Source organism: Dermatophagoides farinae, chromosome 2 (assembly GCF_024713945.1).
Source record: "Dermatophagoides farinae isolate YC_2012a chromosome 2, ASM2471394v1, whole genome shotgun sequence".
Taxonomy (NCBI): domain Eukaryota; kingdom Metazoa; phylum Arthropoda; class Arachnida; order Sarcoptiformes; family Pyroglyphidae; genus Dermatophagoides; species Dermatophagoides farinae.
In genome coordinates, this window is record NC_134678.1 from 5,217,543 (window position 1) to 5,233,224 (window position 15,682).

A 15,682-nucleotide genomic window follows, 5' to 3' on the forward strand; every position below is an offset into this window, starting at 1 on the left:
AACAAAAAGATTTACTTTCATCATATAAACGTGTTTCCGTTCAAATATGAAAATACATGCATGTTTCAAGATGATGATAATTTGGTTCACATTTTTCATTTAAATTGATTATCAACTTCATCACTTTAATTATATAAATTTTCAATTTTTTATTCTATTTAACAATGCGAACTACACAGCCATTATTATGGAATAAATGGATGAAAAATGGCCGAAAACCGGCAAGACCACCTTATCGTTTTACTGAATGTAAAAAATTAGAATTAAAAGATTATGTTAGTGGCGGCGATCGCCATTCATCTGGTAAATTATTAATTAAATGTTTATTATTATTGCAATATCCTGATTTGAATATTTTATTTACAGAATTGGCATGCAATTCTCAAATGATGGACATGATGAATTGTTTAAAACAATTTGATTTTGATGAACAAAAATGTTCTCAACAGATCAAGGCATTTCGTTCATGTTATAATACATTTCTAGTAAGATAATTCTTTTTATAATAATAAACATAATTCTCTAATTGATTGATATCGCTACTGACAGGAGAACCAAATGAAAGCAAAAGTTGGCTCCAATAAAAATGAACCGATTCCTCATCAACAAAAATTGACTCGTGTTCAAGTAAATACAATGTTAAAACGTTATCCTCAACCTCGATAATTATATTCTTATATACATTGTCTAGAATAGAAATAATTTGTATAGTTGTTTTATAATATTTTGTGAATAAATAAAAAAAAATAACATTGTTAAGAAATAAAATTTGTCGAAAATTTCAATGGATTTTTTCTCATAATTCTCATCACGCTATTATAACCCTGATCAGGTGTATATAGAACCTGGAGTGAATAAATTTCATATAATTTTGGTCATATTATCACGAGTGAAATTTATTTTAATCTATAATTTATTTACAAATGTTTTTCATTATATAAATATGAAGATAATCAAACCTATTTGGGTCAAACATGAACATAAAGGTTTGATTTTAATTAGTCATTTATTAAAAAAAAATGAACCATTTCCTTTGACAGGTATACCTCTTTCAATATTTTCCATTGATATTCATCCGGATGGTACCCGATTCGCCACTGGCGGCCAAGGAAATGATTGTGGCCGGGTCGCAATCTGGAATCTTTCAGCTGTCATATCGACCACAGTAGAAAATGATGAAAATCAACCAAAACTTTTATGCCAAATCGATAGTCATCTTCAATGTGTCAACAGTGTAAGATGGTCACATACGGGCAATTATTTGGCTTCAGCTGGTGATGACAAATTAATTATGATATGGCAACTAGGTGGAAGATATCAAGGGAATACCGAACATTACCGCACAGTTTCTACATTACGTAGTCATTCGGGTGATATCCTAGATTTGAGCTGGTCTCATGATGACCAATATCTAGCCTCTTGTTCAATCGATAATATGATTGTCATTTGGAATGCACAACGTTGGCCCGAGATAGCGAAAATTCTCAAAGGACATTGTGGCTTAGTTAAGGGCGTCACTTGGGATCCTATTGGAAAATATCTTGCTTCACAATCGGCTGATAAAACTTTGCGGATATGGCGTATTTCCGATTGGTCTGAAGAAGTTTGCATCAAAGAACCATTCGAACAATGTGGTGATACAACACATGTTCTTCGACTTTCATGGTCACCTGAAGGACAATATTTGGTGTCAGCACAAGCGATGAACAATTGTGGTTCAGTTGCTAAAATAATTGAACGTCAAGATTGGTCTTTTTTACGTGATTTTGTTGGCCATCGAAAAGCAATACCATGCGCACGTTTCAATCCAAATATGTTTAAATTTTTTTTAAAATCTAAAAAGAAAAGGAATCAAAATGAAGCGGAAACAAATAACAACGATGTGAAAGATAATCAAAAACAGAAATTCAAAACTCATTGCATCTGTGCTCTTGGATCGCGTGACCGTTCCATTTCAATCTGGTCAACGGCTAGACAACGGCCATTGGTCGTTATGGATGATGTTTTCGGTAACTCTGTTGTCGATTTATCATGGTCAAGATGTGGTTATCAACTTTTAGCTTGTTCAGTCGATGGTGGTGTGATTTGCTTTCAATTTGATTCCGAAGAATTGGGTTCAATTTACGACCAAGAAGAACGTGTACAATTTTTACAACAATTGTATGGAAATTCATTATTTTCACAGACAAATTCCATTGGAAATAGATTGATCGAAGATATGGACATTTTATTGTTGCAGCAAAAAGATCTTAAGAAATCTGAAGCACCGCAAAATGGATTATCGTCCAATTCAAATGGCTCAGTGAAGCATTTGGAAAATTCAAACAATCAAAATGATGGCGAACAGAAAAAGACTGTAAATACAATACTATCAAAATCTTCCTCTACCTCGTCATCATCATTATCGATGGCTGAAAACAAAGAGCCACCGAAATCGTCGACAAATCTTAGCCCCGGACGACTAGCAAAAGGTCCCACCGATAAACAAATTGAAATTCGATCAGCTGATGGTCGTCGTAGAATAATACCATTATTCATACCTCCAACAACTGCAACGACAGATTCGACCGCTAACAATACCGATACAAATAATTTGATGAATGATCAACAAAAACCTCTTTCCAGTTCGGTCTCTTCTCGTCCCATTTCATTCAGCTCTTCAAGTGAATCTAAGAGTAAAATTGTTATTGAAACATTGGATGAATCTAATCCTGGATCAAATTTACGCGAAGCATATCAATATTTGAATAGTAACTCTTTTAATGGATTTGGAAAATCTTTGAATTCAAATGCCAGAGATTCAACAGAAGCAACAGCTAAAATGCAAACGAATGACGACTCTGAAAACAATGGAGAAAATCTAAAACATTCATCTTCGAATAATGTGGCTTCATCGACCAATCAAAACTTTGTACAATCCAAATCATCTGATGAGTCTTCTGATGATGAAATTATCATTAAACGTTCTAAATCATTGAAACGTCTTCCTAGCAAAACATCAACGTCAATTGAACCGCAAGTAAAACGCAAAAAAAACAAATCAACTTCGGGTGCTCAAGATCAAATCAATACTACGACCATTTCGAATAATGATTTAGCAAAGTGTACAGAGCCAAAGATTTCTTCTTTCACAAAATCTTCATCGTCTATCATTAACATCACTACCGCCAAACCCACTCCTTCATCGAATCTTAATGTTCAGATGACAATGACTAATGGGCAACATTCATCACAAATTTCTTCTCCTCAAAATCTCATTTTTCCACCATTACGATTACCTAGACAAAATCATTCTAGCATACGATTGTTTACAAGATCTGAAGATGGTAAACAATTCGGTAAGTTTTGTTGAACAAATATTCAAAATTCCTGGTTTTAATATCTATTACATTTTTTAGCGATAAACATTGAATATCCACTATCATCAAGTGGTATCTGTAAATTATCTGCATTCGTCCATGACCAACTTCAATGGTCAGTAATAATTTCGGATCCAATATTAGCTGTTGCTGGCAGCGAAGAATTGGTCGCCTGTTTTTGTCAGGATTATTCCATACAGATTTTTCATTCAACCGATGGACGACGATTATTCGTTCCTGTCATTCTAGATTCTCCAGTTGCACGAATGACTTGTGCGAATAAATTTCATCTTTTAATGATAACAAGTAATGCTCGTTTATGGCTTTGGGATTTTCGTATCCCAAAAGTTTTAGTTCATGGCGAAAGCTTGGCTCCACTTTTGATTGATCCAAAAAAGTCTGAGCAATTCTCCATACAAAGTGCATCAGTATCGAGTACTTCGAAACCGGTTGTTACTGTTTCGAATGGACGAACATATATTTTCGAACCAGATTTTCAATCTTGGTGCCTTCTAAATGATTTGAACGATCCATTAAATTCTTGTACCGAACTTCGTCCTTGTGCAGTAAATACTATCAAACAACTTTCATCATATTCGAAATTTCCAAGGTTAGTTCCATCACATTAATCATGATTAAATACCATTCTACTAATTTTAATTTTATTTTTATGATAGTCGCTCTATTATGAATTTTTTCTCTTCAAACATACCGATGGCACAACAAAGCGCCTTGAGTTTCATGGAAAAACAGATTGAAATCGCTAAACTTATTGGATCACCAGATGAATATCGGTATTGGATTTTAAATTTTGTGAAACAATTAGTCTCAATGTATTCGAATGGTGGTGGCATGCATACGTCAAATATTGAAAATCGTTTGAAAGAACTTTGTTCTAATTTACTTGTTTCACCATTTTCTCAACATTTGTTGGAACAAAAAAATATTCAATCCAGTGCACAAAGCATTGCTGGTGGTGTAAACAAACATAATTTATTAAGAGAAATTCTTCCAATATTAGCCACGAATTTAGGCCTACAAAGATTATATCTAGAATTCAAAGATTCACTAGATTCATTCACTAATACTAATAAGGAATCAATATTGAAAAACCCGTTTTCCAATCGAATGAAATCAACTAATAATGATGAGAGTGTGAATAAAAATGGAGATGAACAAAAACCAGCCAATTAATTGATTAGCAAAATTTTTAAAATTGTCCATTTGTGAAAATTTCATATTTTATTTGCATTTTTAATATTGAATTCAATTTATGAAAAATTTAAAAAAATAAATCTTCCGAAAAATTGCCGCCGAGAATTTATTTGAATTTATTTGTTCTATTATCGAAAAAAACTTTCCAGGAATCACATCCGAGTTCGTTGTTAGGAGCGCAGTGCATGTGAGACAGACAGATGGATGCCCCTTGTGTGTCAATGTTTGTGATTCTAGGTTTTTTTTTTGTTTTGTTTTTGGTGTATGACAATTTTTCAGGTTTTTTGTTCGGCAATCTTTTGAAAGTATTTCATTAAGGACATATAATTCGTGATGAGTATTTCTTCTTCAACACCACATCATAATTCTCGAACAACATCGGAACATGGTAGCCGAACTTCAACTCGTGGTAATCCAACACCTGAAACTATTCAGCATCGTGTTATGAAGTCCGTTTCTGATTATAATCGACAATTGAATCAAGAACGAAAAGAAGATCGACGTGTTTGTATGGATCTTCAAACCTATACGATTCAATATCCTGTCGGTTTAGGTCGTGAAAATAAAGGCCTTCGACGATGGAGTAGAAGACGACGGCGAATTTCACCGATATGGCGTAATGGTCGTCGATATCCAATTGCATTGCTTCCCAATCAATACCAGGATTGGTTTCTTCGATACACACCACAAGAGTTAAATTATCTACCATTAAACACTGTATTACATGGTCCTGTAGCTCCTGATTATGATAAATTATCTTCATCATTTTTGCAAATGACAAAAAATCAAAATAATGAAAACGATACCGATTCGGAATTTGATGGATCAGATGTTTTATCCGATTTTGATGATGACTCAACATGTAGCTGCGGGGAAGTTCATTGTGCACCAAGTCCACCTGTTAAATCAATGGACGAATCTATGGATAATTCACAATTATCAACAAGCAATAATGGACCACCGATCGACAGCTTTGATGATAAGAATTTTCCTCAACCATCACCAGCAAATCTTCAATTTCAAAATGGGCATAATATTGATAATTCTTCTGAAGTTTCTTCATCATTGAATGAGGCAAAGATATGTAAAGTTTGTAAACAACAAGATACACAAGGATCAAATATCGAACCACTTTGTTGTGCTGATTGTGGTGTCATTTGTCATCCTGTTTGTTTGGACATTAGCGGTGAACTACTCGAAGCTATTCGCCTTTATCGTTGGCAATGTCAAGATTGTAAATCATGCCAAAAATGTGGTCAACCACATGATGAAGAAAGAATGATGTTTTGCGATAAATGTGATCGTGGCTATCATACTTATTGTGTAGGACTTGCGGACATTCCACAAGGACACTGGGTTTGTTCTCTATGTGCTATCTGTGCGAATTGCGGAACAAAAAATCCAGGTGAAACAACATCCACACAGACATTGATGGAACCATTAACGATTTCGACAGTTAACAATCATAATAATCAATCAGCACAATGGCAACATGAATTGATTAAGATCCATAGTCCAGATGGACAAACATTGATTAGACATTCGGTATTTTGTGAAACTTGTTATCAACTACGAAAATTTTGATTTTTACATTCGCGACAAAATCATCATTATCATCATTTTATGTAGACCAAAATCACCATACACATCCACAAAAAAAAATTCATATTAACTACATGGAAAAGTTTTTTGTAAAAAAAAATCATTTTCACTAATAATCATACCAATACGAAAAAATTCGTGATTTTAATTTTTTTCAAAAATTTTTATTTATAAAATAGCACATGAATAAAAACAAACAATAATGGCCAAGTTAATCGTTTTTTCTTTTTTTTTTTTTTTTTACTAACACCTACAATTGATATACAAATAAAACAATTTCTTTTTGTTGGAAAACCGTAAATAATATGCCAATTGTAATTATGTACACAATTAAGCGAAAACTTATTTACAATCAATCCTAAAACATTATCGGGAAATTTAAATATTGAAATGATCGAAAAAAAAAATTTGCAAATACATTGCGAATTAAATGAATTCCAGTTAATGATCAAATCAGCATTGATGTATCTAATATGTTGCAATCAATTTATATATGATCTATAATTGAAATTGGAATGAGGTTTTTTTTTCTTGATTAATTTAACAATTTGATAATCATCACGATGATTTTATATTTCGTAATAGACGCATCTGATGTGCTTCAAACAAAATCCTGTTTGCATCATAATATATTGGATTCTGTTGTAATTTCAATGATGGATTATATGTTCGATATAATTGTTCCAAATTCATTAATTGATTTTCATGATTATTATTGTTGATTATTGGCATTGTTGTTGTGTTGTGGTCACCATTATTGTTCATCATCATCAGTGTTTTTTCATTTTTCATTGGTCCTTGATATTGATAACCAGAATCATTACTATCGTCTTCATTTGGCAGACTACTAGTTGTACTACAATTACTTGAAGAACTCGAACCACTTATCAGTGTATCATTACTACTAATAAAAAGTTTAAAAAATAAATCTTATTTGAATTGATCAATAATCTTACTTTGTATTCTCTATGGATAGATAATTCATTCGTTTGGTTACAGGCATAAATTCATTATTATCATTATTTTCAATTTTACCATTAATATGATTGTCTTCGTCATCACGTCGATTAATTGAACGTTTGACACTAAAATAAAATATGAGATGTGAATAAAATGAATGATATTAAAACAATTCTATAATGGCTTACCATGGGGCAAAATACGTCATTTTGGACATAATTATTAATTAATTAAAATTAATATAAAGGATATTCTAAAAAAAATAGTTGTATAAATGAATGATGAATTTAATGATTTATGTTGGATTCGCCATGGCTATATCAATAGAATGATAATGATGATTATAAGAAATGGAATTTAAAGAATAATTATCCAAAGAATGATATGGAGAATCTTAATCATATAAGGTCATTCGATGGATTAATCATTAATGGATTGTGGAATAAAGAAATGCAAAAAAAAACACTTGAGCAGCATAAACGCAATGATGATTATAATCAACAAAATCAAGACAATCATCATTCGTTTGAAACTGCCATCTAGTGGCAAAATATATTTTGAATTGTTGATTACAAAAGTAATTAATTTTTGAACATTTAAACAATTTGTGTATTTGTTTTAAATAAAATTTACTTATTTTTTGATTCCAATACTGAAATTCAAAGATTATAAAAGCACAAGTTTGTTTTGCATATGAAGTTAATTATTTTTGTGGTTTTTTCGTTTATGCGTTATTGCGATTTGTGATTCCAAATTTTAAATACTAAAAGTTGATTATTTTGTCATTTCATTGTTGTTTTGCTTTACAAGTCAAGTGATTTATTTTCAAAAAATTTTGTTTTCTCGCTCGACAAACTCCACAAATTTTTTTTTAATATGAGCGAAAGCGAAAATACTAAACCGAATGATGACAATGATCGTCCACGAATCCAACGTACAACAGTCTCACGAAACGAAATGCAAAAATTGAGAGAACAAGCACGTACAAGATCGCAACAGATATCAAATGCAAGTGATCGTCAACCTGAACGAGCTTTATCACGACCAAGCGTTTTAGAACGAATGATACCTAAAGATCCACCAATGTCACGATTACAACGATATCGCATGTCCAGAAAAACGGCAAAAGGTAAAATTGAATTATACATCAACAGATGATACAAATTTTTTACTATTATAGATCCCAAAATGGGTGCAACAGATTCAGAACCGGTTGATGATTCGACATCGAATATGAGAATGAATGATGGTTTTAATCTTAAATACGCATATCCACGAGCTCAACGAAATCTAATTAAAACAATTGAAATCGAATATCTGCCACCCGGTGGTAAGGATTTGGAATCAACAACCACAACCATCGTTAAGCGACCATTTTTTATGGTCGGTGAAGATAGTAGCTTAGAAGAACGTATAGCTAAATTACCAAAAATTGGTGAAAAAATTCAAGAGGAATATCAAACAGAAAAAAATTATCTAATAACTCGACGTAATATTACGGAAGATGGAATGTGGATCGAAGAGGTAACACGTAATACCATTATCACCAAGATTCAGATTACGGAATTGATAAGCAAGAAATTCATCAAAATGGATCGTGATGAAGCTCGCCGTCTAATGGAACGTGAATTAGCTGAAAGAGAAGCCCGTGAAGCGATTCCAAAAGTTATTTCGCCAACAATGCAACGTCCATATGTGGAATTGTTGCAGCAACGACAAGCTGCCGCTGCCGCAACAAGTCATGAACTATTGCCAGAAGAACCATCAACAGTTGGTCGTGAACCAAGTTTGGGTTTGCCAATTCAACCAGGTAGAGGGCCAGTAGAAAGTGGAATATCTGGTTTAGATGCTGCATCGGCTGGTCTTGGACGGGAACCTTCAACTAGAGAGCCAAGTGTCGACACCGGTATAACAGGTTTGGAACGTGAACCCACAACCAGAACGCCTACCGATTTGATTGGAGGAATTTCAGCTCAAGGAAGAGAGCCGTCAGAATTTGGACGTGAACCAACATCTCGTGAACCAAGTGCCACAGCTGGAGGGGGTGTAATTGCACCCGGTACGGACGGTGGATTACCACAGGCCATGATAGATCAAACAGCTAGAGAGCAACAATTTCCTAGTGATTTAGTAGGAAGACTGGATGCACAAGGAAGAGAGCCATCAGCATTTGGACGTGAACCAACATCTCGTGAACCAAGTGCCACAGCTGGAGGGGGTGTAATTGCACCGGGAATAGAAACATTGGGACTGGAACCAACAAGTCGAGATCAGGCTGAATCATTTCAAGATGGAAAGTCATTATTAGATCCTAGCGGAACTAGACGAGAGTCAAGCATGTTTCCAGGTTGATAATAACATTAACAAATAAATTAATGAGACGATTCTAACTGAGATTGTATTTTATTGAAAGTTCCAACAGTTACAGCCCTTGAACCAGGTTCAGCATTAGGCCGTGAACCATCAGCCCGTGAACCTAGTGGAATGGCCGCTGGTGTATCAGCTCCAGGAATGGAAACAACATCCGGATTGGGCCGTGAACCATCTGCACGGGAACCTAGTGGACTTGAAGCTGGTGTATCAGCTCCAGGAATGGAAGCAACATCCGGATTGCGTCGTGAACCATCAGCCCGTGAACCGAGTGGACTTGCAGCTGGTGTTTCCGCTCCAGGAATGGAAACAGCATCCGGATTGGGTCGTGAACCTTCGGCGAGAGAACCGAGTGGACTGGCAGCTGGTGTTTCCGCTCCAGGAATGGAAACAACATCCGGATTGGGCCGTGGACCATCAGCGCGGGAAACCAGTGGTATTGATTTTGAAGTGACTGCTCCTGGAATGGAAACATCCGGATTGGGTCGTGAACCATCAGCGAGAGAACCAAGTGGACTGGCAGCTGGTGTATCCGCTCCAGGAATGGAAGCATCAGCTTTGGGGCGAGAATTGTCAGTAACACCGGATTATGGAACTGGAAGGGAATTTGATATTGATATTGAAATTCGTCGAAAAAAAGAAAGTTTTCCAACTGATCAAGAATTTTCACTTGAAAAAGACCAAAGCCGATTAGCAGGAGGAATTTCAACATCTGAAATGGGAACACCTTCAACACTTGGACGCGAGCCTACAACTCAACAATTTGGAGAACAAGATACTGGAACAACAACAATTGGACGTGAGCCATCAGCTCGTGAACCTAGCGGACTTGCAGCTGGTGTATCCGCTCCAGGAATGGAAACAGCATCCGGATTGGGTAGGGAACCATCCGCACGTGAACCTAGTGGACTTGCAGCTGGTTTTTCCGCTCCAGGAATGGAAACAACATCCGGATTGGGCCGTGAACCATCAGCCCGTGAACCGAGTGGATTGGCCGCTGGTGTATCCGCTCCAGGAATGGAAACAACATCCGGATTGGGTCGTGAACCATCAGCACGAGAACCGAGTGGACTGGCAGCTGGTGTATCCGCTCCAGGAATGGAAACAGCATCCGGATTGGGTCGTGAACCATCAGCGAGAGAACCTGATGCAGCGATAATGCAACAACAAACTGATTTGACAGGAGGAATTTCAGCTCCGGGCATGGAGCCGTCAACATTAGGACGCGAAACTTCAGAACAAGATGGAAGAAGAGGAATAATAGGCCGAGATTTAGATATCGAGATTGAAATTAGAAAAAAACGTGATACTGCAGAATTGGGTGAGCAATCGACAATTGGCCGTGAACCATCAGCGAGAGAACCGAGTGGACTGGCAGCTGGAGTTTCCGCTCCAGGAATGGAAACAGCATCCGGATTGGGTCGTGAACCATCCGCACGTGAACCTAGTGGACTGGCAGCAGGTGTATCTGCTCCAGGAATGGAAGCAGCATCCGGATTGGGTCGTGAACCATCCGCACGTGAACCTAGTGGACTGGCTGCTGGTGTTTCCGCTCCAGGAATGGAAACAGCATCCGGAATGGGTCGGGAACCGACTGGTGAGTTTCATAATATCTTAGAATTTTCAAACATTTTTTTATCGCGATTTCTATCATTCAAAATAGGAGCAGAATTAGGTCGTGAACCATCAGCGCGGGAACCTAGTGGACTGGCAGCTGGTGTTTCCGCACCAGGAATGGAAACTGCATCCGGATTGGGTCGTGAACCATCAGCGCGGGAACCGAGTGGACTGGCAGCTGGTGTATCTGCTCCAGGAATGGAAACAGCATCCGGATTGGGTCGTGAACCATCAGCGAGAGAACCTAGTGGAATGGCCGCTGGTGTATCTGCTCCAGGAATGGAAACTGCATCCGGATTGGGTCGTGAACCATCAGCGAGAGAACCGAGTGGACTTGCAGCTGGTGTATCCGCTCCAGGAATAGAAACAGCATCCGGAATGGGTCGGGAACCATCAGCGAGAGAACCGAGTGGACTGGCAGCTGGTGTATCTGCTCCAGGAATGGAAACAGCATCCGGAATGGGTCGGGAACCTACTGGTGAGTTTCATAACAATTTAGAATTTTTAAATATTTTTTGTGATTTGTATCATGTAATTAATGAATCGACGTTAATAATAAAAATTAGGAGCAGAATTAGGTCGTGAACCATCAGCGAGAGAACCGAGTGGACTGGCAGCTGGTGTATCTGCTCCAGGAATGGAAACAGCATCCGGATTGGGTCGTGAACCATCAGCGCGGGAACCGAGTGGATTGGCGGCTGGTGTTTCCGCTCCAGGAATGGAAACAGCATCCGGATTGGGTAGGGAACCATCCGCACGAGAACCGAGTGGACTGGCAGCTGGTGTATCCGCTCCAGGAATGGAAACAACATCCGGATTGGGTAGGGAACCATCGGCGAGAGAACCTGATGCAGCGATAATGCAACAACAAACTGATTTGACAGGAGGAATTTCAGCTCCATGCATGGAGCCGTCAGCATTAGGACGCGAAACTTCAGAACAAGATGGAAGACGAGGAATAATAGGCCGAGATTTAGATATCGAGATTGAAATTAGAAAAAAACGTGATACTGCAGAATTGGGTGAACAATCGACAATTGGCCGTGAACCATCCGCACGTGAACCTAGTGGACTTGCAGCTGGTGTATCCACTCCAGGAATAGAAACAGTATCCGGATTGGGTCGTGAACCATCAACACGAGAACCGAGTGGGCTCGCAGCTGGTGTATCTGCTCCAGGAATGGAAACTGCATCCGGATTGGGTCGTGAACCATCCGCACGTGAACCTAGTGGAATGGCAGCTGGTGTATCCGCTCCAGGAATGGAAACAACATCCGGATTGGGTCGTGAACCATCAGCCCGGGAACCTAGTGGACTGGCAGCTGGTGTATCCGCTCCAGGAATGGAAACAGCATCCGGATTGGGTCGTGAACCATCAGCGAGAGAACCGAGTGGACTGGCAGCTGGTGTTTCCGCTCCAGGAATGGAAACAGCATCCGGAATGGGTCGGGAACCGACTGGTGAGTTTCATAATATCTTAGAATTTACAAACATTTTTTTATCGCGATTTCTATCATTCAAAATAGGAGCAGAATTAGGTCGTGAACCATCAGCGCGGGAACCTAGTGGACTTGCAGCTGGTGTATCCGCTCCAGGAATAGAAACAGCATCCGGATTGGGTCGTGAACCATCAGCGCGGGAACCTAGTGGAGTTGCAGCTGGTGTATCCGCTCCAGAAATGGAAACAGCATCCGGATTGGGTCGTGAACCATCAGCGAGAGAACCGAGTGGACTGGCAGCTGGTGTATCCGCTCCAGGAATGGAAACAGCATCCGGATTGGGCCGTGAACCGACTGGTGAGTTTCATAATATCTTAGAATTTTCAAACATTTTTTTATCGCGATTTCTATCATTCAAAATAGGAGCAGAATTAGGTCGTGAGCCATCCGCACGTGAACCTAGTGGACTGGCAGCTGGTGTTTCCGCTCCAGGAATGGAAACAGCATCCGGATTTGGTCGGGAACCGACTGGTGAGTTTCATAATAATTTAGAATGTTAAAATATTTTTTATGATTTGTATCATGTAATTAATGAATCGACGTTAATAATAAAAATTAGGAGCAGAATTAGGTCGTGAACCATCAGCGAGAGAACCGAGTGGATTGGCAGCTGGTGTATCCGCTCCAGGAATGGAAACATCCGGATTGGGTCGTGAACCATCCGCACGTGAACCGAGTGGTGTTGGACTTCAAGCTGATTTATCAACCACTGGCACTCCCACTACTGATGTTGGACAAGATCAAAAAATGACTAGAAAAATAGACATCGAAATTGATATTATGAGGAAAAAACAATTAGAAACCGATTCGGGTAAGTTATTTATTATCATTTAATTATTGAATCTCTTTTACATTTAAATTTAACAAGTAGAATTAGGTCGTGAACCATCAGCGAGAGAACCTAGTGGACTTGCAGCTGGTGTATCCGCTCCAGGAATGGAAACAGCATCCGGATTGGGTCGTGAACCATCAGCGAGAGAACCTAGTGGACTGGCAGCTGGTGTATCCGCTCCAGGAATGGAAACAGCATCCGGATTGGGTCGTGAACCATCAACGCGAGAACCGAGTGGAATGGCAGCTGGTATTTCTGCTCCAGGAATGGAAACAACATCCGCATTGGGTCGTGAACCATCAGCGCGGGAACCTAGTGGAATGGCAGCTGGTGTATCAGCTCCAGGAGTGGAAACAACATCCGGATTGGGTCGTGAACCATCAGCGAGAGAACCTAGTGGACTTGCAGCTGGTGTATCCGCTCCAGGAATGGAAACAGCATCCGGATTGGGTCGTGAACCATCAGCGAGAGAACCTAGTGGAATTGCAGCTGGTATTTCTGCTCCAGGAATGGAAACAACATCCGCATTGGGTCGTGAACCATCAGCGCGGGAACCTAGTGGAATTGCAGCTGGTATTTCTGCTCCAGGAATGGAAACAACATCCGGATTGGGTCGTGAACCATCAGCGAGAGAACCTAGTGGAATGGCAGCTGGTGTATCTGCTCCAGGAATGGAAACAGCATCCGGATTGGGTCGTGAACCATCAGCGAGAGAACCTAGTGGACTGGCAGCTGGTGTATCCGCTCCAGGAATGGAAACAACATCCGGATTGGGTCGTGAACCATCAGCGAGAGAACCTAGTGGAATGGCAGCTGGTGTATCTGCTCCAGGAATGGAAACAGCATCCGGATTGGGTCGTGAACCATCAGCGCGGGAACCGAGTGGACTGGCAGCTGGTGTATCTGCTCCAGGAATGGAAACAGCATCCGGATTGGGTCGTGAACCGACTGGTGAGTTTCATAATTTCGAATTTTAAAATATTTTTTCTGATTTGTATCATGTATTTAATGAATGTATTACACTAAAAATTAGGAGCAGAATTAGGTCGAGAACCATCTGCAAGAGAACCGAGTGGATTCGGACCTGGTGTTTCCGCTCCAGGAATTGAAACAGCATCCGGATTGGGTCGTGAACCATCTGACCGGGAACCAAGTGGACTTGTTTCCGGCGTCTCAGCACCAGAATTGGTAACATCCGGTTTGGGCCGTGAACCATCTGGTCGTGAACCTAGTGGACTTGGAGCTGCTGTAACACCTGGAATGGAAACTTCCAGATTGGAACGTGAACCATCTTCTCGAGAACCTAGTGGACTAACCAGTTCTCCTGTTCCCGGCGTTCAATCTGCTGATAAGAAAGGCCTTGGTTTAGATATAGAAATTGAAATACAACGGAAAGCGCGAGAACCGTCAGCAGCACCTGCAGTGGATGGAACGATTGTTGGAAGAGAACCTTCCGATCAACAACCCAGTGGTGTTATTGTAGCAGAACCAACCACCAGAGATCCAAGCCAACTAGCTGCCGGTATATCTGTAACTGGACGTGAACCGTCTGTTGTTCCTACCGCTTTCACCTCAACGTCATCATTAGAACCTAAAATAGAACCATATAATGTTCGAGGTTCCAGTTTGTTAGTGCCTACACAAGAAGGAATCTATCCTCCAATTCGTCGTGAATTCGAACCACAAGTCGCATATCGTCCTTCTGCCGATCGTTTTGTTGAACAAATTGGACAGGTCGCCAGCCAGGTTGCCGCAACAACTCGTCAACCAGTGACAATAACATTTCGACCAACTATTGTGATCATACAAAATTTCATTTCATTGCCTTTGGATGTTCTAAAAGCTAGACAAGCTGCATTTGGCAATGAACAAATTGTCAATATACAAAACCAAGAAGTTTTCGTCTATCCAAATTCCATAAATGTCTCGAATTTATCGGCAACATATTCACAAAATATTGAATCCACTGAACCGTTTCTTCATTTCATCGATTCTTCAACCAACACAACACCGACAGAAAAGAGACAACAATCGGAAAAACAGTTGCCACAACAGCCGTCACAACAACAATGAATTGTTTCATTCTGGAAAAATATAAAAAATTTTTAGCGATGATTTTATTTGTAACACTATAAAACATTCCTCATTGTTAAAAAAAAATATAGAGAAATTTTCGATTATGACATTTCTAATTTTCCAGACACACACAATAACAATTTATTGCCATG

General features: G+C 39.1%; 5 protein-coding genes across 10 annotated transcripts; 4 read left to right on the forward strand and 1 right to left on the reverse strand.

The window, feature by feature from the left end:
• Positions 1 to 25: 25 nt before the first annotated feature.
• Positions 26 to 792, forward strand: LOC124489832 (uncharacterized). The gene is made up of 3 exons (XM_047052227.2): positions 26 to 303; positions 367 to 485; positions 550 to 792. Exons 1-3 carry the CDS (start codon positions 165 to 167, stop codon positions 664 to 666), a joined length of 375 nt encoding a protein of 124 aa, XP_046908183.1. The 5' UTR covers positions 26 to 164; the 3' UTR covers positions 667 to 792.
• Positions 793 to 861: 69 nt separating this feature from the next.
• On the forward strand, positions 862 to 4,679 carry Hira (histone cell cycle regulator-like protein). Its single transcript, XM_047064724.2, has 4 exons — positions 862 to 986; positions 1,041 to 3,338; positions 3,399 to 3,969; positions 4,037 to 4,679. The coding sequence occupies exons 1-4, from the start codon at positions 944 to 946 to the stop codon at positions 4,551 to 4,553; spliced, it is 3,429 nt and encodes a 1,142-aa protein (XP_046920680.1). The 5' UTR covers positions 862 to 943; the 3' UTR covers positions 4,554 to 4,679.
• Positions 4,680 to 4,756: 77 nt separating this feature from the next.
• On the forward strand, positions 4,757 to 6,386 carry LOC124489785 (PHD finger protein 10). Its single transcript, XM_047052178.2, has one exon. It carries the CDS (start codon positions 4,908 to 4,910, stop codon positions 6,156 to 6,158), a length of 1,251 nt encoding a protein of 416 aa, XP_046908134.1. The 5' UTR covers positions 4,757 to 4,907; the 3' UTR covers positions 6,159 to 6,386.
• LOC124489816 (uncharacterized) lies at positions 6,313 to 7,624 on the reverse strand. 2 transcript variants are annotated; one of them, XM_047052221.2, is made up of 3 exons: positions 7,325 to 7,624; positions 7,133 to 7,261; positions 6,313 to 7,077 (listed from the first exon to the last, which is right to left on the reverse strand). In XM_047052221.2, exons 1-3 carry the CDS (start codon positions 7,351 to 7,353, stop codon positions 6,735 to 6,737), a joined length of 501 nt encoding a protein of 166 aa, XP_046908177.1. In that variant the 5' UTR covers positions 7,354 to 7,624; the 3' UTR covers positions 6,313 to 6,734. The 2 variants fall into 2 exon arrangements, with proteins under 2 accessions (XP_046908177.1, XP_046908167.1); XM_047052211.2 differs by having other exon boundaries at positions 6,453 to 7,080; positions 7,325 to 7,622.
• Positions 7,625 to 7,739: 115 nt separating this feature from the next.
• LOC124500575 (uncharacterized) lies at positions 7,740 to 15,635 on the forward strand. 5 transcript variants are annotated; one of them, XM_047064665.2, is made up of 10 exons: positions 7,740 to 8,265; positions 8,317 to 9,483; positions 9,550 to 11,103; positions 11,170 to 11,601; positions 11,690 to 12,583; positions 12,650 to 12,919; positions 12,986 to 13,093; positions 13,182 to 13,433; positions 13,494 to 14,405; positions 14,488 to 15,635. In XM_047064665.2, the coding sequence occupies exons 1-10, from the start codon at positions 8,013 to 8,015 to the stop codon at positions 15,525 to 15,527; spliced, it is 6,882 nt and encodes a 2,293-aa protein (XP_046920621.2). In that variant the 5' UTR covers positions 7,740 to 8,012; the 3' UTR covers positions 15,528 to 15,635. The 5 variants fall into 5 exon arrangements, with proteins under 5 accessions (XP_046920621.2, XP_075591935.1, XP_075591937.1 ...); XM_075735820.1 differs by having other exon boundaries at positions 11,690 to 12,919; positions 12,992 to 13,093; XM_075735822.1 differs by having other exon boundaries at positions 11,690 to 12,919; positions 12,992 to 13,093; positions 14,494 to 15,635.
• The last annotated feature ends 47 nt before the right edge of the window (positions 15,636 to 15,682 follow it).

Coding starts and splice junctions, on each gene's coding strand:
- LOC124489832 (XM_047052227.2), top strand. CDS start 165: ATGCGAACTACACAGCCATTATTATGGAATAAATGGATGAAAAATGGC. Junction 304..366: donor CGGCGATCGCCATTCATCTG/GTAAATTATTAA, acceptor TTTTATTTACAG/AATTGGCATGCAATTCTCAA. Junction 486..549: donor CATGTTATAATACATTTCTA/GTAAGATAATTC, acceptor CGCTACTGACAG/GAGAACCAAATGAAAGCAAA.
- Hira (XM_047064724.2), top strand. CDS start 944: ATGAAGATAATCAAACCTATTTGGGTCAAACATGAACATAAAG. Junction 3,339..3,398: donor TGAAGATGGTAAACAATTCG/GTAAGTTTTGTT, acceptor TACATTTTTTAG/CGATAAACATTGAATATCCA. Junction 3,970..4,036: donor TCATATTCGAAATTTCCAAG/GTTAGTTCCATC, acceptor TTTTTATGATAG/TCGCTCTATTATGAATTTTT.
- LOC124489785 (XM_047052178.2), top strand. CDS start 4,908: ATGAGTATTTCTTCTTCAACACCACATCATAATTCTCGAACAACATCG.
- LOC124489816 (XM_047052211.2), bottom strand. CDS start 7,353: ATGTCCAAAATGACGTATTTTGCCCCATG. Junction 7,262..7,324: donor ATGACGTATTTTGCCCCATG/GTAAGCCATTAT, acceptor ATTTTATTTTAG/TGTCAAACGTTCAATTAATC. Junction 7,081..7,132: donor CTATCCATAGAGAATACAAA/GTAAGATTATTG, acceptor ACTTTTTATTAG/TAGTAATGATACACTGATAA.
- LOC124500575 (XM_075735820.1), top strand. CDS start 8,013: ATGAGCGAAAGCGAAAATACTAAACCGAATGATGACAATGATCGTCCA. Junction 13,094..13,181: donor ATTTGGTCGGGAACCGACTG/GTGAGTTTCATA, acceptor AATAAAAATTAG/GAGCAGAATTAGGTCGTGAA. Junction 13,434..13,493: donor ACAATTAGAAACCGATTCGG/GTAAGTTATTTA, acceptor TTTAACAAGTAG/AATTAGGTCGTGAACCATCA.